Source organism: Acinonyx jubatus, chromosome C1 (assembly GCF_027475565.1).
Source record: "Acinonyx jubatus isolate Ajub_Pintada_27869175 chromosome C1, VMU_Ajub_asm_v1.0, whole genome shotgun sequence".
NCBI lineage: Eukaryota > Metazoa > Chordata > Mammalia > Carnivora > Felidae > Acinonyx > Acinonyx jubatus.
Window position 1 is genome coordinate 7379241 of NC_069381.1, and position 24967 is coordinate 7404207.

Sequence of the window (24967 nt, forward strand, 5' to 3'; positions counted from 1 at the left end):
TACTCCCACAGGCCGCAACGAGCCTCGGTCCCCGACGGGGTTGAACCCCACAGTGCGCGGCCGCGATGGGAGGGGCGAGGGGCACTCGGACAACAGGCGTCCGAGTGCCTGGGACCCTGGAATGCACGGCCCGACGTGAGCCGCCACCCTTCCCACCGAGCGGAGCCCCGGCCCCGAGCGTCCTCTGCTCGGGTCCGGGTGGGGCCGCCCGCCGCCGCCCCTCCGCCAGCCCCGGCGACCCCGCCGCGCGCCCGACACCCTCCTCGGTCCCGGGGCCTCCCGGCTTGCGCGACCCCCCCCCCCCCAGTCGCTAGTGCCTGCCCCGGAGCCCCCCGCCTCGCCCCAGCCCCTGTGCCAGTCCCAGGCGTCCCCCGCCCTGCCAGCTCCGCTGTCCCTTTCGCCCGCCAGCTCGCGCCCCCCGCCGCCTTCACTTGTGCCCCCGCCCCCTGCCCCCAGTGCCTGTCTCAGGTGCCCCGCACCCCTCCACTCGTGCCTGCGCCCCTCCCGGCCCCTTGTGCTAGTCCCGGGCGCCCCCTGCCCGGTTCCCTGTGCCTGTCCCAGGCGCCCCACCACTCCCCCCCTCCACTTAGGCCCGCGCCGCGCCCAGCCTGCTGTCCCGGCCCCCAGAGCCTCTCGCCCAGCGCGCTCATACCAGTCCCCGGCGACCCCGCCCCTTCAGCTTTGGAGTCGCCATCGATGTGCTCTGCGCTCTCCTGAGCCGGCCCCAGAAGTGGGCGGGACTGTTTGCCTCAGGTGGTCTAACAGGCGCTGGGAAGGGCCAATGGCGTGGTGGCACAGCTCCGCCCCTTCCTCCCGATTGGTCGGCGCCGGAAGGCCGCGGCCAGAGCCTGGGGGCCGAAGCAGGAGCGGGCCTCCTCCTCGGTCGCCGCTCCCGCGCTCTCAGCTCTCCGGTTCTGTCCGCTCCTGCCCGGTCCGTCGCCGCCGCCATGGCCCAGTGAGTGACGGCTCGCGGACCGCCGGGGAACTTTACGGGGGCCGGCGAGGAGGGCGGAACCTGCCTGAAGTCGCTTTGGCCCCGGGGGTCGCCGGAGCACGGCCTCGTGGCGCCCGGAGCCTCGGACCTTCAGGGTCTCAGCCCCCTCGGGCCCGGGCCCTCTACCCCTCGCGGCGGCGCCGGGCGGATCCCCCTTTCTAGAAAGGGCCGGGCGGGAGGGAACCCGCATGGCCGAGGACAGCCAGGGCCCGAGCCAGGAGGGGAAGAGGCTGGACAGTGGGCGGCTGTGCCTGCAGGGGCTTCTCCCCCGTGTGGGAGCGGGGACACCGGCAGTGAGCACGGCAAAGATTGCATGCCCTCCTGCGTGCAGGTTTAGTTGATCTCAAGAGAACTTGAGGTCCTTTGAAGTGGCAGAGGGCAGGGTGGCCTGGAGGCGCATGCCTGGGTTCTCAGGGGTAGAAGAGAGGAGGGGGACAGAGGAAATGGTAAGGCAAAGTATTCATAGCAAAAGCTAGGACACTCTGGGCCCCTGAGTTGGAAGGGATTAAAGTGGAACCGACACATTTTTCTTTGTTCCTTTTCCCGGTCTTTTAGAGCTGATATAGCACTGATTGGACTGGCAGTCATGGGCCAGAACTTAATTTTGAACATGAATGACCATGGCTTCGTGGTAAGTCAGGAGGGCACACTCTTGTGGGTTCTTGGTGCACGGAGGCTGATTTCAAAGATCCTGTACAATCTGGAACTTAGGTCTCTTCGTGTATGCCCTGTTGCTGCTTAGGACGTTTATTGCAAAGGGAAAGAGAAGCACCAGTGTGGTCACATGCGGTGTGGGAGGGCCAGCTCTGCAATCCTCTGAAGGACAGTCTTGCAAAATAGATGTCAGTTCTGTAAGCCTGGATAAACTTACCGGATGTTAAGCAGGAGAAATCCGGCTGGGTGTATAGAACTCTACCTTTATTGCCTAATGAGAACCGGGGGAGAGAGAAAAGTTTAGTTATAAACACTAAAGTGGTTTCGGTACAAAAGATAGCAGTTTGCAGCAGCCGGTTCCTAGACTTGATTGAGTCTCTATCAGCTAGCGACAGACTTTAGCCTGATTTGCCTCGGGCAGTCACCCTTTGCTTATATTCAGTCCCGTGCCTTGGGGTTCACTTAATCCAGGGTCTGAAGGTCTTCTGTGTCCTGAATCTTCTAATCAGACCTTTTCGGCCTTCTAGGTTTGTGCTTTTAATAGGACGGTCTCCAAAGTGGACGATTTCTTGGCCAACGAGGCAAAGGGAACCAAGGTGGTTGGTGCACGCTCCTTGGAGGAGATGGTCTCCAAGCTGAAGAAACCTCGGCGCATCATACTGCTGGTGAAGGCTGGCCAAGCCGTTGATGATTTCATTGAAAAACTGGTGAGGCCAGCCCTGCCCCCCAGCTGCTACTAGCGGGGCAACTGTCTCTTCCCGTAGCTAGATCTCGCTTTTCTACTTAAGAGATTTTTTTTTTCTTTTTCAATTTCTGGATATGAACTGCTCAGTTCAAACAAAACTGCGTCCATGTCTCAGTGTTCGTCAACTTGGCACTAATTTAAGTAACAGCACATCCTCAGGTGGTAATGATTCCTTAGGCATGAGATTCTGAGGCCACCGAGAGACGAGAGACGTTGCCATAAGAATTCATTAACAATGGGGACAGAAACCGTAGTCTTGGTCTCTGTCTTTGGTATTCAGAAACATAGTTTTGGTCGTGGTGTTATGCGTGTTTAGTGCTATTCGCTAATAAACCTTAGTGTCTGAAATTTAGAAGTCGGTTTCCCATTTTTCTCGACACTTAAAGTGTTGTATTGCTTCATATAAACGATGAGGTCCCCTTAGGGAATCCTGGGAAGTACATACTGGGTACTTATTTCTCAATGATTTGTTGGCTCTAGCAAGTGTATCTTTTTTGCAAGAAAAAAAAAATGTGTTAGGGCTGGAATGGCCGTGCTGGGGCAGATGGGTGACCCGATGCCAAGTGTCCCAGAGAGGGCCTCTGGGAGGCAGGCCTCTGTTACACTTCTGGCTCTGATTATCAGCCAAGGAGGGAGTGTTTTGTGTAGGTGCTAACCCTTGTTCTGTAACAATTATAGTCTGATCCCTTTAGACTTTCCCCTGCTGTGCGTCATCAGGGGATGGTGGGTCTGTCCCCTCACAGAAGGGCTGATGGCCACCCACCCACTGGGATGTCTGTGGGAGAGGAGGAGCTGATGGGGACAACAGCCTTTTCCCCTGGGAGTGTGCCCGGCAGCATTTGGTTGAGGCACTGTAGCTGTGAGCTGTTTCTGGGGCACCTCTGGGGCCCCTTCCCTCAACATACCTCACCGACAATCCACGGAGACAAGCTCACGGCCAGTGCCCTGCAGCCTCGGGGTGCTATTTCCTCCAACCACGAAACGCAAAACCACACGCAACATATGGACGAAGGGGCACCCGTGGAAATAACTTATGAAGCTACTCCTAAACAATTCTACGGTAACAGGTTCTCGGGTTCTGAAAAAAACCCAAGGCATTAGCTGTCTGGAAGAAACGTTTCTCGGTGAGAAATGTAGTGCCAGGAAACAAAGGCAAGGGGTGAACATTCCTTTTCTCCAGGAGCATTGTTAACAGTGGGGGCGTCTCCACGGGGAGAGGGGTTTGTAACCAGCGTGCTACCACGAAAGACAAAAATGACCTAGAAAGGAAGAACACTGTGATAAGGGAAGGACATAACAAGCTTTTTGTGTAGCAAGATGCTAGGCTGGTCACGATTGGTGACAGAACGGATTGGAAAGTGGTAGCTTATTCTTCAACGTAAGAAAATACGAAGTGAGGTTCACTGAAGCCCTGTGGGTGTGGGGGGGTGTGGACCGAATGATAAATGACCAAGCCAGCCCAGTTGTGTTCTGTAGGAAGATGTGCTAGTTCGAGGCCCGGTCTCCTCCCGCTGTCTCCAGACTGGGCTGATCATCTCACTCAGGCACCAAACCACCTGATGTCTGTTCACTGGACCCCCACTCTGCCCTGTGCAGAGATTTTATAGGACGTGATGTAATCCTTCAGAACGAGTCCTGTTCCCAGTGTTTGGGAATGTAAACGAGCCAGGGGCACACACTGGAAATACAAAATCTTTCAAGTAGGTTTTGGTTGTTGTCAAATTAAAACATTTTTTTTTAACGTTTATTTATTTTTGAGACAGAGAGAGACAGAGCATGAATGGGGGAGGGGCAGACACAGAATTGGAAGCAGGCTCCAGGCTCTGAGCTGTCAGCACGGAGCCCGACGTGGGGCTCGAATTCACGGACTGTGAGATCATGACCTGAGCCGAAGTCAGATGCCCAACCGACTGAGCCACCCAGGCGCCCCTATTTCTCTTTTTTTTTTTAATGTTTTTATTTCTTTTTGACACAGAGAGAGACAGAGCACGAGCAGGGGAGGGGCATTAAGAGAGACACACACAGAATCCGCAGCAGGCCCCAGGTTCTGAGCCATCGGCCCAGAGCCCGACGCGGGGCTCGAACTCACGGACTGTGAGAGCGTGACCTGAGCTGAAGTCGGACGCTTAACCGACTGAGCCACCCAGGCGCCCCTGGTTGTTGTCAAATTTTAAAGAGAACCATCTTAGTTGTGGGGAGGTCTGACTGGGTTGCTAGCCCTAACCTTTCGTGTAGGCTCCAGCCGTAGCCGCGGAGAGGATTTTTGAAAATGAAACAACATACGCTTTTAGACTGGATTTATTTGGGATAAATTCTTGTTTGTATTAATTGCTCGAGGTACATTCTGTTTTTGTCTTTCATTTCTTTGGCTCACCTTAATGCTAGTGTCTGGTTACAGGTACCATTGTTGGACACTGGTGACATCATCATTGATGGAGGAAATTCTGAATACAGGGATACCACAGTAAGTATTCTCCAGTCTAAATTCTTCCTGGTTCTGGGAACATTCTAGAAAAAAGTATCAGCACTGTACATGTGATAAAAGCATGGACTGTCCTTCTGTAGTGCTGACTCTGGGGCTTGGTGCTGACGTTGCAGTTCTTGGCCTTTGTTTCTGCTAAGACATACCTGATGGAATGAGGCCTCCTCTGTCATACATATAACTCAAAAGGATGACTTTTGCTTGGATACAGCAGGCTGAGAGTTCGTGCTTAGCTCTTTCCTTCTGTGCCACCAGCCCATGGTATGTCAGTCGGTGTGCAATGTGGTTGAGAACCACGTCCTTTTTTTTTTAATGTTTTATTTGAGAGAGATAGCAGGGAAGGGGCAGGGAGAGAGGGGGACAAGAGGATTTGAAGCCGGCTTTGCACTGAGAGCAGTGAGCCCGATTCGGGACTTGAACCCATGAAACGCGAGATCATCACCTGAGTGGAAGTTGGATGCTCAACCAACCGAGTCACCCAGGTGCCCCGAGAACCACGTCTTTACTGGCCTCATATGCTAGAAGGAGTCTCTGGAGGATCTGAAGTGCTGAGTCGGGGAAGTCGTATTTGTATTAAACTCTTTTGTATCATTTTTTAAAGTGTTTTATTTGAGAGAGAGAAAGAGAGAGAGTGTGTGTGAGTGGGGGAGGGGCAGAGAGAGGGGGACAGAGAATCCCAAGCTGACAGCAGAGAGCTTGATGCCGGGCTTGAACTCACAAACTTTGAGATCATGACCTGAGCCGCAGTCAGATGCTTAACCGATTGAGCCACCCAGACGCCCTGTATTAAACTCCTGATTGAGTCTTACGGTAACTGGATCTTCTAGTAAAATGAGAATGTATGTTTGGCTTTATTATTTCCTTTTGGGGGAAGGATAGCTATTTATTTTGTTTTGTTTTATTTTATTTATTTTATTTTATTTTATCTTATTTTATTTTATTTTATTGTTTTATTATTTTATTATTTTTTTTTAATGTTTATTTATTTATTTTGAGGGGGGGACAGAGAGAGGGAGAGAATTCCAAGCAGGCTCCTTGCTGTCAGCACAGAGCCAGATGCGGGGCTCGATCCCACAGACTGTGAAATCATGACCTGAGCTGAAATCAAGAGTCGGGACACTTAACTGACTGAGCTACCCAGGCACCCAGATAGCTATTTTAAACTTCTATGGAGGGGCGCCTGGGTGGCTCAGTTGGCTGGATGTCTGACTTCCGCTCAGATCATGGTCTCACTGTTTGTGGGTCAGCCGTGCTGACAGCTCAGAGCCTGGAACCTGCTTCAGATTCTGTGTCTGTGTCTCCCTCTCTCTGCCCTTCCCCCACTTGCGTGCACGCACGCTCTCTCTCTCTCTTAAAAATAAATAAACATTAGACTTCTGTGGATTTTTTTTTCTTTTTTAAAGTAATCTCTGCACATGACATAGGGATCAAACTCACGATCCTGAGATCAAGAGTCACATCCTTTACTGAGCCAGCCAGGCAGGCTGGATATTTTTTTCTAATTCCCAAACTGAGGGGATTAAATTTCTTGAATGATCAGGTTGTTCTTGGATCCTTGGGTCATTTCATGTCCAGTGTGGGCTCTCCATACGTGTCTGATACCTCCTCTCATTCATTGGGAGAGAACTTTATGGAAGCATAATGAAATTAATTTTCTCTCCTGTAGAGACGATGTCGAACCCTCAAGGCCAAGGGAATCCTGTTTGTGGGGAGCGGAGTCAGTGGCGGAGAGGAAGGGGCCCGCTATGGCCCCTCACTTATGCCAGGAGGTGACAAAGAAGCCTGGTGAGTATCGAAGGTGCCCCACTTCGGCACAAGGGAGGCCCGAGCTGGGAGAAGGGTGAGCTGGGGACACTTCTGGCACCCTGACCTCCGTGGTGCCTGAGTGTCAGAGATGCTGGAAAGGTTTCTTTTATCCACTCTGCTGCTTTGACATCATACACGTGCATATTCTCTTTTGCCTGTTTACTTCTGTTACTCCCTTCAAGACTGATATAGAAATTCTAAATAGGCTTACAGAGTTCAGAGGCTTTAAGGAAGCTGTTCGCATAGCGTCCTGTGCACTGTCTGGACTTAGAAGTAAGGTCTGCCTCTATAAGTGATGTACAGTTCTAAGATAGCTGTGCATTTAATAATTGTGGGTAATGGAAAAACCTGACAGAGCCCATTTTGTCCCTGGGAAAGCGAGGTGGACATTTTTTATTTGATTTGGGGCAAAAACACACTTTACACTGTTTGCTGTGCTTCATATAAGAGGAGGTGTTGGCCATAGAAGGGGAGGTGTGTTGGAGATGTGAAAGAAGGGGTGCATGAGGCGTAAGGGTGGGGGGTGAGCGGAGAGAGAACCAACACAAACAGATGGAAGGGATAATCCCACCTGCCGTTGACTGAGGGCAACTCCCCCCGCTGTTCAGACCGCAGAGAGAGAGAGCCAGACAGAGGGAGATAGCTGAGCAGAACAGAAGCAAACAGAAAAGGAGGATCCTTTTCAGGGAGGCCTGACAAGGTACCATTCTTTTCTGAATGAATTTGACTTCCAAATATGCTACAGTTATGTCAGTTGTTAAAGAAAACATGTTCAAACCTAATTCCCAGAGGTGAAGGGTTTTCCTGGGGAAAGTTATTCTTTCTGTTACCTCTCTGAGGAGTAAGTTTGGAGATTCTTTTTTTAATTAAAACAAAAAATTTTTTTGGCAATGTTTTCTTTATTTTTTTGAGAGAGAGACAGAGTGCAAGTTGGGGAGGGGCAGAGAGAGAGGGAGACACAAAATCTGAAGCAGGCTCCAGGCTCCAGGCTCCAGGCTCCGAGCCATCAGCACAGAGCCCATTTCGGGGCTTGAACCCATGAACCATGAGATCATGACCTGAGCTGGAGTTGGTCACTTAAGTGACTGAGCCACTCAGGCGCCCCAAGTTCGGGGATTCTTTTACGTAAGTTACATCTGGAAGTAGATAGAAGTCTTCCTGCTTCTGAGAAGCTTATGAACATTTACGTGGGGGTAACAGCCTGGCAGGCTAGACACGCAGACATGACGCAGGAAAGTATTTGATGTGCACAGGTGCCCTGCATTTCCTCGCACCGGTCTGGCAGAGGTGCAAGTGACGCTGTGACCTGATGTGCTCCCCATGAGATCAGGAGAGTTCTCAAGCTCCGCATGTCACTGTCTTAGCCCTAATTCTAAGCGTTAGCTTTGCGACCCCGTCAGTTCTGTCTTTGCCAAACACTTCTTGTGAAGGAGCCTTTAGTGGTCAATAGTGAGGAGAACATAGGCGAGAAGCCCGTGAGGTAACCTATTCTCGTACAGGAGCAGCAGAAGGAATGAAGAACACCCGGTTTTTCTCTGAATAGTAGTGGGCGCAGCCCCGGGGGTCCTGCACGGTTCCACCAGGCAGAGCTGGGCTGTATCTGACCACACGCACCCGGGCTGGGAGAAGGGCTCTCTACAGGAACATCCCTGTGGCCCGCTGTTTGGAACCACAGCTTCTTTTGATTGTGCAGAAGAAATTTCTCCTGATGCTTTGATGCTTCTTCTGGCCTTTCTGTCTGTCTGTCTGTCTGCTCTAATCACAGAGCCCGCAGCCTCTGACAGGTTTCCGTTGGCACTTCTGGCACATTCGTTACTTTTTTCCACCTCCCATTCAGCCTCTCCATTTGAACAAAATTGGGGGTGGGGGGATAGTCCTTGAGTATCTTGAGATCTCAACCCCTCTCTTTTCAGTAGCTAAACTACACGGTTCCTTTCCACAGGCCCCACATCAAGACAATCTTCCAAGGCATCGCTGCAAAAGTAGGAACTGGGGAACCGTGCTGTGACTGGGCAAGTTCTGGCTACTCTTTCAAGCCTGCTGGTAACATGGGCACAGGTGTCGCAAAGTGCACAGAGCCAGGACGCCCATGGTGGCAACAAGCGGCTCAGATGTGAGGTCACGAAGTCGCTAGCACAGCCGAGGCCTAAGATGCTTGCCTGTGTTACATGTCCTTGCATCTTAACTGAACGTTCAGAGCCTTGAGGCTGATGTTAAAAACAGCCCTCCTCGATTCATCTGAAAGCTGGGTTCTTTAAGAAGGCACAGCAAGGATGAGGGGAAGTGAGGTTTGTTTTAGCTGTGTGGCTTCAGGAAAATGACAAAGATGTCAGAATCCAAAGGGGGCCTTGTCTGCCCACGTGGAAGAGGACTGACTGGCTGGTGCTGTCAGATATCCTGGCCCCGGCCGTGGAAAATCTCGTACCTGTAGCTTGGGATGCAGGTGCCCTGTGCTTGAACAGAGCACACTATGGCCTCTTGCCTTCACGAAATGGGAGGGAGGCCCAGGCTCGTTCATACAGACCTCTCTTCCGGCATTTTGTGTTGCTACTGGAATAAGTTTTATCCCTACCGCAGCCTCAGTCCATACCGCGAGGCTGGGAGACCTGAGCTGTAATTCTGGCTCTCCATTAACTGGGTGATCATGAGCGAGTCAGAAAATTCCGTGGGCTTCAGTGTTCTTGTCTGTAAAACGTGGGGGGTGGGCTGGATGGTCGCTAAGGTCTCTTTAGCTCCTAATCCCCTTTGTTAGTTTTATTTCATCCCAGGGAGGTAAAGGGTGGAGATGAACCGAGGACTGAGGCATATGAAGAATGGGGGGGGGGGACTGACCACGCCCGGTGACTTCAACTGTAGCGCCCACACTGGTCTGTACATTTTCACCAGTGGTCACTGTCTGCTTAGGGTAGAGAGAGGCTGGGCTGGATTTGGAGGGCTGATGATTTTCTCCTTAGTATGAAGGACTGGGAAGGGACCTCTTAACGCCTTGACAGTCAATTACTACAGTAAAAGTACAGCGACAGTCACTTCTTTGTAGATACGCTTAGGATAGAAGCGTCAAGAATTCTGTCCTAAGCGTATCTACAGATACAGATACTGGCCCTGAGGTGTCTTGATTGAGTCTTTCCGTAGCCTCAAGGCTTTGTCTCGGGTTACTGAAAGAACTGGGTTAGATCCTAAAAGCAGGCACTCCTTAGTTCACTGGTGAAGTCACAGCCAGGATGGGGTGAAGTAAGATGTTACTCATCACGCTCCTTAGCAGCCACAGAAAGTGTCACAGTCAGCAGGAGGCAGGTCACCAGTGGAGACTCAGACCGTGGAGGTCTCTCTAAACGTCAGCAGTACGGATCCCGGCGGTGACAGCCAGGATAGAGCGTGCTCAGGTCCAGCAAACACTGGGTCCAGCCGCAGGTAGGTGCCTGTCGTGGAGACGGATGCACCTGACCTCAGAGCCCGATGCCCCTGAGTACTGACCCCGACACTCCCTTTGTTCTGAGTCCCCGCCCACTACACCATTTGCAGATTATTTGGCTTCCCCCGTAGCTTGTCTGCAGGGACAGAGTGTGCCGGCCGGACTTACACTTGTAACTACTAAGATCCATAGTTAAGTTTCTCACCCTCAATTCATAAACTGGGACTCTGACTATATACATCTTGCCAGCTTTGTTAGAAATCAGTGTTTTTTGTCAACCGTGAGACCCTGGTGAGGACACATTTCTGGGCTTATGAGGTGGAGGGCCAGACCTGGGATCTAAGGTCACTTTACCCCTTGGTAGCCATTGGAAACACCTACAACACACTTAGTATTTTTAAAAGTACAAGGGATTTAATTAGCTGACTTACTGTAACCCCCGGTCACCAGGAGCATGGTGACCTCAGGAGGAGGAGGAGGAGGAGGAGGAGGAGGTCTTTGACTCGTGGCCAGGGCTGGGGGCGAGGGGCCCTGAGTAACAAGGGAAGGTGGGAAATGCAGGTAAAGGGCTGGGGGTGCCGGCAGTGAATTGAAAGGTGTGGAAGAATCTAGAATGAATTTAGAGTGAGTTTGAAGTAACACGGGGCTGGATTGAAGCTTGTATTGAGTTGCTCCATAGTGATTCTTAATTTTAAAAATACTACAGATATTTGTTTCATCGCTATCGTTCCTTGTCTGGGGAGGGAGCCTGGCGAAAGAATTTGATGTGGGCTTTTCTGGGCCATTCCTCTGGGGCCGTCTCTGAGGCCTCCTGGTGCCCGTCCCTCTAACAGGTGGGAGATGAAGGAGCGGGACACTTCGTGAAGATGGTGCACAACGGGATAGAGTACGGGGACATGCAGCTCATCTGTGAGGCCTACCACCTGATGAAAGATGTGCTGGACATGGGGCACGACGAGATGGCGAAGGTGAGTCCCGGGCCCTGCTGCGGGTGCGGCAGGCGGGCCTGCTCAGAGAAGGGACTTGCTGGCTCCAGTAAAGCCTTCCTCCTCCTCCTTCCCGCGGTCGTGCCGCTGGCAGGATGGACTCAGCCCGGTCGGAGGGAAGCCATAAGATGGGAGAGCTCGTCACTGAGCCGAACGTCCCCAGGGGATCTTGGGGGTAACCATTCCCACCGTTTACTGACCCTTTTTTTTTTTTTAAGCTTATTTTTAGAGAGAGAGAGCAAGAGAGCAAGTGCATGGGGCCAGACGCAGGGCTCGATCTCGCGAACCATGAGATCATAACCTGAGCTGATATCGAGTCGGATGCTTAACCGACTGAGTCACCCAGGTGCCCCTCTTTTTTTTTTTTAAAGATTTTATTTTGAAAGTAATCTCTACACCCAAGGTGGGGCTTAAACTCAAAACCGCAAGATCAAGAGTCGCACACTCCACTGACGAAGCCAGCGGGGCACCCCGAGAAGCTTGCTTTTCTGGTCAGGTTGGGACTGGCTGTTTGGCAGTTAGTCAAAAAAGTTAGCCAGAGTGGGGAAACATAACACCCCCCGCCCCCACCCCGATATTTTATTATGAAGATGTGCAAACATACAGCAAAGCTGAAAGAATTCGGTAGTGAGCACTTGTGGGCACACCACCCTGATTCTTTGCTTAGCGTTACACTACGCTTGCCGTGTCGATTATCTGGCCAGCCCTCCGTCGGTTTGATCGTTTACAAATACGTTTCAAGGTAAGCCTCAGTACTCTGTTCTCTTCAGCATCGTTGACGAGGCAAACCCTTCTTTTAACTGAAAATACAGGAGAGCACACTCATCGCCATTCCCGCCCTTTTCTCTAAATGTGGCTCTCCCGGCTCGCATCGTAGTCCTTTCTCATCCAGAATTTCTAGTTCCAGTCACTTCGAGTGGAGCGTGATTTAGAGACACTTGTGAGGTACGCACTGCAGAGTCCTTCCAGATTTTGTACGGTTTTTCCTCCTGAGGTTTAACGGTGTCATCCCCACTTTGCTTTACCGACTGAGCCACCCAGGCACCCCCAAAACAATCTTAGTTTTCAAAGAAATAGTGCTTTTTTTTATTGTGTTCATATTTAATTGGTTTACTTCAAACTTAATACATGTGTTCAACGAATACATAGAAGTGCTTCTGTCCGCGCTAGGAACTGTTCTAAACACTGGGGATGTGACAGTGAAAAAAAAACCACAAAGGCGCTATCCTGCATGGAGCTGGGAAGACACAATAATAATTGCATAGACAATAGAAAACTCAGGGGTGTGGCACCTGGGTGGCTCAGTCAGTGAAGTGGCCCACTTTGACTCAGGTCATGATCTCATGGTTCACGGGATCGAGCCCCACATCAGGCTCTGTGCTGGCAACATGGGGCCTGCTTGGGATTCTCTGTCTCTTTCTCTGCCCCTTCCCTGCTCACGCATGTGTGCTCTCTCTTTCCCCCTCTCTCTCTCCCTCTCTCTCTCTCTCAAAAACATGAAAATAAATAAATAGATGAAGCCCGCTGGTGGTACCTGTTACAAAGAGGAGGAAACTGTTGTAAGGGGTAGATATAGATCAGGGGAGCGGGGAAGGCCTCTGAGGAGGCGATGGTGTGGGGCGAGGGGCGCTTGCCTCGGGGGAAAGAGCTGTGCTGGAAATCGGAAGTCAGCATAACCGGGTGGAAATAGATACAACTGTCTCCTGGGGAGCAGAGAGCTCAGCTCGGGGAGCAGCGTTCAGGCACATACCTAGACCCTGTTGGCCTCTCGTGCTGAGCAAATCGTGAGCGTCGGTGAGCATTCGCAGAGGAAAGCAGTGAGCCGGTTAAGGGGGCTTCTCCCGTGTGGCCCTGGTTTCTCTCACAGTGTTTCCTCTCGCGTCCTGCACTAGGCATTTGAGGAATGGAATAAGACCGAGCTCGACTCGTTCCTGATTGAAATCACGGCCAACATCCTCAAGTTCCAAGACAGCGACGGCAAGCACCTGCTGCCGAAGATCAGGGACAGCGCGGGGCAGAAGGGCACAGGGAAGTGGACTGCCATCTCAGCCCTGGAGTACGGCGTTCCTGTCACCCTCATCGGTAAGGTGCCGCTTCCACCTGGAGCCTTTTATCTCATTGTTTTGCTCTTGACGTCCTCCTGGAAAATTGGTGTAGACTGGCAGCTAAGGAGCGGGTCTTTGGAGAATGTGTGCAGCCCTCGTCAGCCTCCAGAGTGCTTTCTGCTCTTCTGGTGTGCGAGGCTGACATTGTTCAGTCTCTTCCCGGTAACCTCCTCTCAGTCATACGGACTTTGAGATACATTTGGAAATTCTTGGCTTTCTTCTCCAGTTTGACCTTTGGGATAGCTTTTTGTTGTTTTTTTTTTTTTTTTTAAGTTTATTTATTTATTTTGAGAGAGAGAGAAAGAGAGCATCAGTGGGGGAGGGACAGAGAGAATCCCAAGCAGGCTCGTGCTCTCAGCGCAGAGCCTGACGTGAGGCTCGAACCCACGAACCATGAGATCATGACCTGAGCCGAAATCAAGAGCCAGAGGCTTAACCGACTGAGCCACCCAGGTGCCCCTGGGATAGTTTTTGTCTTAGTGATTGAACTGTAGTCGGTGACCTCCATGACTTTCTAATGGGTCAGATCACTGTAATGAAGTTTTTCATACAAAAGTTCGCAGAATAACATAAGCTTATGTACTCAGCATTTATTAATATTTTGCTGAGGTTCCCCCCCCCCGATATTTTAAAAATAAAATACTGCCTACACATTTCAAGTCCTTTAACATTCTTGTCCTAAGTTCCTTGCCCTTCTTGTAGAAGAAAGCCACTGTCCTGACCATTGGTGTGTATCCTTTTCGTGCATGTTGTTTGTCTTATAGCCGTGAGCTAAGCCTCAAACTCAAAAAGATACAGGGCGAAGGAAATCATAGAAAGCAGAAATAGAGAACAAATAATGAGGATTAATAAAACCACAAGTTGGTCCTTTCAGAATAAAATAGCTACATTTCTGGCAAGAGTGAAAAAGGAGAACGGGGTGCCCAGACAGCACCTTTTAAAAGGTGTCCTTTTAAAAACCCAACAAATTAATTTAAAAAAAGAAAAGAAAAGAATAAAACAAGGGGTCTAGTGTGTGTAATGAAAGGCTGATGTTTGCTGATGGCAGAACGGCTCCCTTTCCAATAAAACACAGTTTCCTCCTCACCCTTCCGGTTAAAGGTTGTCTTTCCCTCCCTGGCCTCCTCCCTCCTTCTGATTTCCTGATTAATTGTGGCTCCTTGGTGACAGTGAGCTGGGGCTGTGAGACACCGTAAGGAGAAGCAGGCCAAGCAGAAGGAAGTGGCCGAGGTTTAGCAAATCTGAGTGTTGCCTGGGCTGGGGACCGAGGGGACAATAGCTGGGAACAGTGTAGTCATCACTGACCCAAATGGGAGAGTATTGCGGGCTCAGAAAGGATCCCACTCTCTTGTTTGAGAGACGGTGTACCCCTTCTACCCAGCAGAGGCAGGCCAGGCTTAATCCCCGGATGGGCACCGTGTGTGTTTGCTGAACTACCGGGGAAGTAAATCTTCGGGCTGAGCCTTGAGTAACGCTGAGGGCTTGCGCCACACTGGCCTCCCAGTGCCAGTGGCCTTGCACAGATACTTCCTCCTGCTTGTGCCGAGTCATTGGGTGTGTGCAGGCCAGGGGGCTGCCCGGGGACAGAAGGACTACCCAGCATTCTTGACAGCGTTCTCGAGTGTGTGTGGCTGGCACCCTTTCCTCAAAAACAAAGCCCTTTGTTGGTCCCCAGAGAGTTTACTTCATTTTTGTCTGCGGGGAAAGGAATGACTAGAGGAATTCTTCTCATTAGAGAACTTGTCAGTTGAGGGGCACCTGGTTGGCTCAGTCGGTGAAGCGTCTGACTTCCGCCCAGGTCAGGATCTCGTGGTTCATGGGTTCGAGCCCCGCGTCGGGCTCTGTGCTGACAGCTTGGAGCTCAGAGCTGCTTCTGATTCTGTATCTCCCTCTCTCTCTCTCTGCCCCTTCTCCCCCTCTCAAAAATGAATAAACATTAAAAAAAAAAAGACCTTGTCAGTTGAGCAAGTAGTCTTTTATAAGGGTTAGTTCTTGAAGATACTAAATGTCTTGATATGAAAATACCTTTCTAAAATGTTTTTTAGTCCAGTGAAACAAAGTTGTGGTGATTATAGATGTACTGGAAACTACATTTTCACAAATAGAAAATGGAGTGTTTTGAGGGGTGAGTCTAGGTTACCTCTCAGTGTTCTAGTGGTTTCACACCACCCCCCGTGTGCAGGCAATGCCGCCATAGTTGAGCCTCCCACCAAATTCTGAGGCTGCCTGTTATTCACTAGTTTTTGAGGAGTAGCGAGTGCTTTTAGAGTAGAGTCTTTGATGAGCATTTAAAAATTAAAGTCCTCTCAACTGAAATTGAAATTTGACTTGGGAACCAACAGAGTAATTGTGAATCATGGTGGCTTTACCTCCTCGCTTTTTCTGCAAAGCTCCCCATTGAGTTGCGTGTTGATTTTTGTGGTTGATGCCTACATTATGTTGGAAGATTGACTTGTTTGTGGAGTTTTAGTTTCCAAGTCAGCTGCCTAGAGTTTTGTATAAACGTTCTTCCTGGGGCATCTGGGTAGCTCAGTTGGTCAAGCATCCGAGTCTTGGTTTTGGCTCAGGTCATGATCTCACGGTTCCTGGAATCAAGCCCTGAGTTGGGCTCTTTGCTGACAGGGCAGAGCCTGCTTGGGATTCTCTCTCTCTCTCTCTCTCTCTCTCTCTCTCTCTCTCTCTCAGTAAATAAATAAACTTAAAAAAAAAAGTTCTTTCTGAGCCATGTTAGATTTTGCAGCCCAAGACTGAGACTTCCGGCTCTTTGTACAGTTGGAGATCCGGCTCCATTTCTATTTTTTCCTCAACTTCTCGGGCTTACGTGTACTCTTTTCTGTCCAGTTTCACGTGTGAACTTCGGTAACGTTATCCTCTCTCCCACGTAGGAGAGGCAGTTTTTGCTCGGTGCTTATCGTCTCTGAAGGACGAGAGGGTTCAAGCCAGCCAAAAGCTGAAGGGTCCCCAAAAGATCCAGTTTGAAGGTGATAAGAAATCATTCCTGGAGGACATTCAGAAGGTGGGGCCCGCTCCCTGGCAGTGGTCGCGGTTGGCGCCTTGGGCGGCAGTGGGGGTGGGAGCGGCCCCTGGAGACGTGGGAGGCCCCGGGTGGGGGCGGCAGAGTCCAGCCCCGTCCTGACACCGCTGTCCGCGCCAGGCCCGGCCCTGCCCTGCCCGCGGGGTGGACGTGGCTAACCGTAGCTCTGACGCGTCCGTCGTTCCGTAGGCCCTGTATGCTTCCAAGATCATCTCGTACGCGCAAGGCTTTATGCTGCTGAGACAAGCCGCCACGGAATTCGGCTGGACCCTCAACTACGGTGGCATCGCCCTGATGTGGAGGGGGGGCTGCATCATCAGGAGGTAAGTGCGGGGACGCGCCGCGGCGCCGTGCTGGGAGTCGCAGCCTCTGCACCTGGGGACGGTTTCCCTAGGATGTGCGCGGCCAGTCCCCTCGCTGGTGACAGGACGGGGTCGGCTGTTCTAACTAGACTGTCAACCCTACTCCCTTTAAACTGGTTCTGGGAGGACGGTCATGCCCTCTGGCCTTGCCTCGTGGGATGTGGGCTCTGTTTTCATTGAGCAAACAGCCGGCTTGAAGGGATAAGGAGAGTCAGTCTGTACCTCGCGGGCGGATGTACCAGCTTCCGGCTTCCTTCCCTGCCTTCTGGCAGGCATTGAGCGCGCGGAGGTGAAGTTTCATGGGTTTCTTCCCTCTTGCTTGTTTCAGCGTGTTCCTAGGAAAGATAAAAGACGCATTCGATCGGAACCCACACCTTCAGAATCTACTACTGGATGACTTTTTTAAGTCTGCTGTTGAAAACTGCCAGGTAGGTAGCCCAGAGCTGGGCGGTGTGGGAATTCTGCCACACCGGGCTTTGTGTTTCCCTCACCAGCATCGATGCCCGTGAGCGTTGTCATTTCAAACGCAGCCCGTTCTCCTCTCTGGGGGCTGACTCCGAGTCTTTGGCTCTTTCTGGCTCAGGACTCCTGGCGGCGGACGGTGAGCACCGGTGTCCGGGCGGGCATCCCCATGCCCTGCTTCACCACCGCCCTCTCCTTCTACGACGGCTACAGACACGAGATGCTGCCCGCCAACCTTATCCAGGTAAGCTTTCGGAGCAGGTGGTAAACACTGACACGGCCCGAGGGTCCGTGTCCCCGTGTTATCCCAACCCGTCCAATTCCTTGTTTTCCAGGCTCAGCGGGATTACTTCGGGGCTCACACTTACGAACTCTTAGCCAACCCCGGACGGTTTGTCCACACCAATTGGACAGGCCACGGTGGCAGCGTGTCGTCCTCTTCCTACAATGCCTGACCGGACGGGTCACCCGCTACGATTCCACAGATTGGGACATTCCACTTGGCCACACGACACCGCTTACGCAGCCCTCTGCCCCACAGCCCACTGCGCAGACCTTTTAAAATAAAGTCTCACAAGGGACTCCTGAAAAGGTCGGCATGAGTTTACTTGTAACGTAGCTCTTTGAGACCCGCCATGCCCTCGGCCCCCGCCCCTTGGGGCGACCCGGAGGGGACCATGTGCGCGGTAGCGTGAATCAGCTCCACGTGGCACCTGTGGTCGGGAAGGCAGCGCAATCTTCCCAGCTAGAGGCGCATGTAGATGGGAAGGGTTTCTGTGGAGTCCGCTCAAACTGGAACCTTGGTATCACGTAGTAGAATTCCCAGTTTTCTCTACTTAATAAAAGATACATTCTATCTGTGCTTCATCCCCAGACTCTCCAGTAGCCTCACCTGCCACACGGAGCCATTATCCCCCTTGGCAGAAAGATCTGCAGTCGGTTTCCTCACAATTGACTCCGTTTGTTTCCTTCCAGCCTCGTTTACTGTTTCCTCTCCGTTTCCTTTAAAGAAAGACTGTAATACAAGAAACAGACCAAAGTTAGGGTAATGATTAACTCGGGGAAGGACCAGGAGGTGATGGGGGGCTGAGGGTGCAGGGGGTGCGAACGTTTCCTCGGGTTGGGCGCTGGGCCCTGGCAGCTCACGGGTACAGTCTTCATGGCTTTTGTCACTTCATCCCACGTTTTAGGAAACTCCACTTAAATGACAGGGTGGGCTCAGTGTGCCCCACCTCTTTCTGTTTGTCCCTAAGCCAGGCCCTGGGTTTGGGGTGGGACTTCTGGCGTCCTAAGCCTGCCCCTTGAATCAGACCTTTTTACTTGATCTTCTTTACTCAAGAAAAAAAATCCTGCCAGCAAATTCTTACTGATAGTTCTGTGGCCTGGGGCCAGTGTAATTGTTTTATTCCAGCAGCTTAACTCCAGAAAGAATTCTGTGGAATGCTTCAGAAAGTCCTGAGAGGATCCTAGAATAGAGCCAGAGTTTCCCTGTTTTGACAGCTGGTGTGCGGGGACAGGCAGGGGCTGACACGGGAGGCGGTCCTTTTTATGAAATGTTCCACTTTTGAGACTCAGCCTGGATGTGAGTACACAGCGAGACTGTCCCCCTCCCTGATCACACCTTTAAATATAAGAGGTGCTGAGTCACTGCCCGTGACAGGGTTCTTTTTTAAGGGACGTGAATCACTCAGTGCAGCTTTTCTCACAGGTGAACTATGGCCACTTGTGCTTCTAGAATGGAGAGCGAGTGCCTTCAGAGAGAAGCACTAGCGAGGCATGGGAGGTTTAGGGCCAGAAGGAAAGGAAAGGAAAGCTGGACTGTCCAGAAGAGTGCTTGAAATACTAGTGACGCCATCTGACAGAACACAAGCCCCTGATCACCGTCTGGAAGCGGAAGCCTCAGCTCCAAGCCCCTTCACCGGCTAGCTGTGGAACTCTAGGCCAACTATTTTCTGTCTCTGCCCTCAGTTTTCTCATCTGTAAAACAGGATGGTAGTACCTGTCTCCTTAAGGCTATTTTGAGCATTTGCAGAGCAAGAACAGACCAAGATTATATGCTTGGCACATAATCACCTATATGTGGCATTATTACCACTTCCGGGTGTGTCTGTCCCCGAAGCAGAGGGATTTCTGAGCGTTAGAAACCAGATTTCTCAGCACCCAGCGGCGAGTTCACTCTGCAAACCAGTCCTCAGAAGGTTGCTGGTGGGGCTTCTCTGTGTGCTGCATGGCGGGGGGAGGGCGGGGTGCAGGTCACGACAAACATCTTCCAGACCAGTGGAGCTTCTCAAACTGTATGTGAGCCCCCACTCCCGGGGGTGGATCTTGAAAAAAAGGGCAGCTTCTGATTCAGCAGGAGAGGGGTGCTGGGGGGCAGCCCCATGCTGTGCATTTCTTTTATTTTTTAATGTCTAGTTTTGAGAGAGAGAGAAAGCAAGCACAAGCAGAGAGGGAGCAGAGAGAGAGAGAATCCCAAGCAGGCTCTGCACTGCCAGCACAGAGCCCGATGTGGGGCTTGAACTCATGAACCATGAGATCATCACCTGAGCTGAACTCAAGAGTCGGACGCTTAACTGACTGAGCCACCCAGGCGCCCCTCCGTGCTGTGCGTTTCTCACTAGCTCCCAGCTGAGGCCACCCTGGCCACTCGACCACAGAGCAGTGCTGGAGTGCAGCAGGAGGGGCGTCAGTGCAGAGTCAGGCTACCTGAGCGCACACGCCCTCGCTCTACTGACTGGCGCTGTCCCCGCAGGTAAGTTCTTTAAACTCTCTGACTTGACATTTCTTCATAGTTAAAAACTACTTCCCGGGGTGCCTGGGTAACTCGGTTGCGCGTCCAACTCTTGATTTAGGCTCAGGTCATGATCCCAGGGTCGTGGGATCGAGCCCTGTGTCGTGCTCGATGCTCAGCTGCGTAAGATTCTCTCCCTCCCTCTACCCCGCTCCCTCACTTGCACGCTAAAACAAACAAAAATAATAATAATAAAAAAAGACGCAACTACTTCCCTAGGTTAGTGGGATGATAAATGAGATTATACAAAGTCCTTGGCACGGTACCTGGCACACAAGGCATAACAAAAGGAAGTTTTTACTGTCAAAGAATACAACAGTCCTTTGCCTAGGTCCTCGGGGAGTGGGGTGGGGGGGACTTTTTACTGTATATGCTTTCATGCTTTTTGAATTTTACATCCCATGACCTACTTGAAAAACGTATCAGTAAAAACTCTTAGCTCTAGGGAGGACAGCCCAGCTTACTGGGTGGGAGCCCGGGCCCAAATCCCAGCCCCACCACGAACTCACTGTTGCCCCACACGTGTCTCAACCTCTGTACCCACGCAGTTTTCCATTCACACAAAAGAGGTGATGACAATACCTACCTCACCGAGCTCTTCTGAGGATGAAATCAGTGCCCGCCGCATAGGGAAATACTGTTTGTGGGTTCACTATTACCCAGCTCCCGTGGAAGGTGAGGCAGTCCACGATTCCGAAAGCGATGGAGCTGGTCGCACAGGGGTCTGTCCCCGGACCACGCAGGGACAGGCTGGTGGCCATTCTAGCAAAGGGCCTCCCTGGGCAGAGATTGTAGGCCTATTAATGACTTCAGCCACAACTTCTGCTTTACTTGGGACACAAAGGGGTTGGGTGGCTAGAAAGGTGTATGGATCAGATAAGGGAGGGGACAGGGTTTCTCAGCAAAGAGACTTTAGGCAGGCGATTGACAAGTGTCGTGCATTCTTTGAGGTAGATGTGGAGCCCATCCCTTTAGGAGGCGTAGAGAAGTCTCCAGGGTGGGTGTAGATGTGTGTACCGTGTTTAGTATGGATGTTGGCACATATGTGTTCACTGTCTAGGAATCCTATATGTTGTTCCAGTTACTACTGGAACTACCCTAAACTCAGTGGGAGTAATATAACCATCGTTACTACCCTAATCCTGCGGGCTAGGTTAGGAACTGGAAGGGCACAGGGGGTATGGCTCATCTCTCCTCCACAACATCTGGACCTCAGCAAAAAGACAGCTGGTGGCCACGGCTGGGACCACTTGGAGGTGACCGTCCTCTTCATGCATCCGGTGGCCGATGCTGGCTGCTGGCTGGGACCTCAGCTAGGGCTGAAAAAGCTACTTGTGGCCTCACCACATGGCCGTCGGCTGCCCCGCTTCACGGCAGCCTCGGGCTGGGCTAACTTCTCACGTGGGAGCGCAGGGCTCCAAAGGTGAGGAATGTTCCCACTAACAAAGCAGACGCTGGATTGCCTTGTAAGACCTAGCCATGGATGCCACAGGGCGTTATTTCAGCCCCATTGTATCAGTTACAAGCAAGTCATAAACACCCCAAATTCAATGGGTGGAGGGCTAGATTCTACCTTTTTTTTTTATGTTTACTTTGAGAGAGAAAGAGAGTGCACATGAGCAGGGGAGGAGCAGAGAGAGAGGGAGGGAGAGAATCCCAAGCAGGTTCCGTGCTGACACCATGGAACCCGACGTGGGGCTCGAACCCACGAACCCTTAGCTTGTGACCTGACACCGAAACCAAGAGTTGGACACTTGACTGACTGAGCCACGCAGGTGCCCCTAGAGTCCACCTCTTAATGGCGGAGCGGCAGTGTTCTGGAGGAACACAAGGGTCAGGAGATACTGGCTCTATGTTTTGAGCGAATATAATCTGCCACATACGCTCCTTTTGAAAAAGACAGTTGGTTATACGAAGTTAGGAACTCTGGCCCTACTTGCTAGTGTTCCTGAGTTCTCACGCTGTATACATGGCACATACTGGAAAGTAATAACTGAGTGTGTGCCAGGCAGTTTTATAATACAACACCCCCTGAAGCAGGTACTACCGTCAGCCCCAATTCACAAATGAAGTTCCTGGATGGTTAAGTAACTTGTCCAAGGTCGCATAACTCCTGAAGCACTGGAACTGGAACAATGGCAAGCTGCTGCCGGAATCCGGGCAATTAACCATTAAGCTCTTAAGGCTCGAAGTGTACCATTCACTTATTCACTCGGCCACTGGCATGCTTACAGTATACCCACTATGTGCCAAGCACTGTGACGGGACCGTGTGTCAGTGGTGAGAGAAGATGAAAAGTCCTGACCTCATGAGCTTATAGAACCTATACTACAGCTAATGGAAATTGATTTTTTTTTCCTTGAGAGAGAGACAGAGAGTGGGGGAAGGGGAAGAGGGAAAGAGAATTTTTTTAATGTTTATTTATTTTTGAGAGAGAGTGTTAGTGAGGGAAGGGCAGAGAGAGAGAGGGAGACAGAATCCAAAGTGGGCTCCAGGCTCTGAGCTGTCAGGACAGCGCCCGACGCGGGGCTTGAACTCACGAGCCATGAGGTCATGACCTGAAGTCGGATGCTTAACCACCCAGACGTCCCGAGGGAGAGAATTTTAAGCAGGCTCCACGCTCGGTGCAGAGCCTGACGCGTGGCTCAATCCCACGACCCTGGGATCATAACCTGAGCTTAAGTCAAGAGTCGGATGCTCAACCGACTGAGCCACCCAGGCGCCCCGGAGACTGATTTTTGAACCAGCAATTTGTAGCGCGTTTATAGGGGGAATAAATGAGGACTGTTATTGAGCTAAGTATTCCTTGTACCCTATTTGATGCAGCTGAAAAGGATCCAGGGACAAATGTTCCTGTCTTATTTCTGGTGAGGGCGCAGACTCCGACGCCAGCCTGCGGACACTGGACTCTTACCACTTCCTGGCAGGCTAACCTCAGGCAAAGTTCTCTCCCCTCTGCGACCTTGTTCCCTCACGTAGGAGACGGCGGAACCGCACCTACCTCTGAGCGCAGCTGAGACCTAACCCAAGCGGGGTGCCTAGAACCCAGAGGCTAGTAACCCCAGGGTTAAGGTGGGGGGGGGGGGGGGAATCACCGGCAGTAAGACCTGCCTTGTTCCACAATGTGGCACAATGCTGACATCTAGTGGCCAGTTGACATGGCTGGTTCTTTCCCGGGCAAAATTGTTCCAAAGGAACATAGCCATTTTCTGTGACGTAATGCCTCAGCTCCAGGCCTTCCTCTTCAGACTCTAAAGTGCCCAGGTATTCCAGAAGCTGCTAGAATAATGTATTTTTGGCCCTGGGAAGCAACTGCTTTGAAATGAGATATCATGAAAGGTACAAAGCACAGAAACTGCCCAGGAGAAAACTGTTACTATTTCTTGTGCCCTTTGGTGAGGCAACTTAGGCCTTGAGACCACTCTCTGAAGTTAGTCCCATGCTTCTCACTTTATAAATGCAGGAACTGGGGCTTGGAGAGGTTCTGTGACTCACCCAGGGTCACAAAGCTTGTGAAAGGGGCCGGGGCCCCGAACCCAAGGTCTGGGCCTAGGCTGGAGCTCCCCACCTGCTCCCAGCCCACTCCACACCCCCAACCCTTTTCTTTCCTGCTGGAGACCAGAGAGCTGTAGCAGCGGGGAGCAGGGCGACAACCGATGGGCAGAGCTCAGCCTGCTAAGGCACAGCTGCAGATCAGGGACATCCCGTGAGAGGCCTGCCCTGCATGACATCAGGGACCATCCCAGGGGACTGGAAACTGGAATTCTCTCCGGGAGCAATGGGGAGAAGAGGCCAGAGGCACCTGTCATCTCAGATGCAGTAGAAATTGACCAGGGGCGCCTGGGTGGGTCAGTCAGTTAAGTGTCGGACTCTTGATTTCGGCTCAGGTCACGATCTCACAGTTTGTGGGATTGGGCCCCGAGTCGGGCTCTGTGTTGACAGCACAGAACTTGCTTGGGATTCTCTCTCTCTCTCTCTCTCTCTCTCTGCACCATCCCCACTCGTTTTCTCTCTCTCTAAATAAATAAATCTTTAAAAAAATAAACAGGGGCGCCTGGGTGGCTCAGCTGGTTGAGCGTCCAGCTTCAGCTCAGGTCATGATCTCACGGTGAGTTCAGGCCCTGCGTCAGGCTCTGTGCCGACAGCTCAGAGCCTGGAGCCTGCTTCAGATTCTGTGTCTCCCTCTCTCTCTGACCCTCCCCCGTTCATGCTCTGCCTCTGTCTCAAAAATAAATAAACATTAAAAAAAATAAAAATAAATAAAAATAAATGAATCTTAAAAAAAAATAAACACAACCTTAACCCTTACAAAAAGTGTGAGGAGGTCCAAGAAGACGCTTTTCTCCCTGATGATTGCACCAAGACATTAGAAAATATATAACCAAATTAATTTCCTTTAAAAAAATTAGGGGCCCTGGGGCGACTGGGTGGCTCAGTTGGTTAAGCGTCCAACTCTTGATTTTGGTTCAGGTTATGAGCTGATAGTGCAGAGCCTGCTTGGGATTCTCGCTCTTTCTCTTTGCCCGTCTCTCTCCCTCTCTCTCTCATAAAGAAGTAAATACATACATACATACATACATACATAAAAATTGGGGGCCCTGGGGCACCTGGCTGGCTCAGTCGTGGAGCACGTAACTCTTGACCCTTGCGGCATCCTGAGTTAGAGCCCCATGCTGGGTATAGACATTACTTAAGGGGAAAAAAAAAAACAAATTTTTTTTTTTTTCATTGGGGACACTTGCACTGCTGATGAGTGCCTTAGCCTCGGCTGTGTCACCTACTCACTGCGATGCTGAATGGACAGCAATCCAGCATTTGCCTGCGTCTGACTCGGTGACACTACTGTTGGTGACACAATTACAGAACGTTGGTGGATTCTGCAAGGTCTACGGAGCTTACGGCCCCACGTAACTCACAGTAAAGAGTGCCGCCCGACAACGCTGTCCCTACACACAAGCGTTCTTTCCAAGGGCTCGTGTGAGCCGCTAGCCAGGCGCAGAGCCGAGCGGAGCCAGGGGGACCTGGAACGCCAGGTCCCCCCGCACCTCGAGGCGGGAGCTCCGACGGCTGCGGACCGTCCCCAGAGCGGCCGCCAGGGGGCGCGCACACACGGCGGCGTGGAACTTCGCGCTTT

At 51.5% G+C, this 24967-nt stretch overlaps 1 protein-coding gene and 1 long non-coding RNA gene across 2 annotated transcripts; one reads left to right on the forward strand and one right to left on the reverse strand.

The window, feature by feature from the left end:
* Positions 1 to 817: 817 nt before the first annotated feature.
* PGD (phosphogluconate dehydrogenase) lies at positions 818 to 17903 on the forward strand. The gene is made up of 13 exons (XM_015083133.3): positions 818 to 955; positions 1550 to 1625; positions 2176 to 2355; positions 4792 to 4857; positions 6542 to 6660; positions 8624 to 8693; positions 10927 to 11061; positions 12972 to 13161; positions 16070 to 16200; positions 16408 to 16541; positions 16909 to 17008; positions 17164 to 17286; positions 17378 to 17903. The coding sequence occupies exons 1-13, from the start codon at positions 948 to 950 to the stop codon at positions 17495 to 17497; spliced, it is 1452 nt and encodes a 483-aa protein (XP_014938619.1). The 5' UTR covers positions 818 to 947; the 3' UTR covers positions 17498 to 17903.
* On the reverse strand, positions 11435 to 22183 carry LOC113599544 (uncharacterized). The gene is made up of 3 exons (XR_003420431.2): positions 20420 to 22183; positions 18924 to 19019; positions 11435 to 18057 (listed from the first exon to the last, which is right to left on the reverse strand). It is a non-coding gene; the product is annotated as an uncharacterized LOC113599544 (long non-coding RNA).
* Positions 22184 to 24967: the final 2784 nt, after the last annotated feature.

Excerpts from the sequence above, each read along its gene's own strand:
- PGD (XM_015083133.3), top strand. Across the intron at positions 8,694-10,926 it reads GGGAACCGTGCTGTGACTGG|GTGGGAGATGAAGGAGCGGG; the intron begins GCAAGTTCTGGC and ends TCCCTCTAACAG. Across the intron at positions 11,062-12,971 it reads GGCACGACGAGATGGCGAAG|GCATTTGAGGAATGGAATAA; the intron begins GTGAGTCCCGGG and ends GTCCTGCACTAG.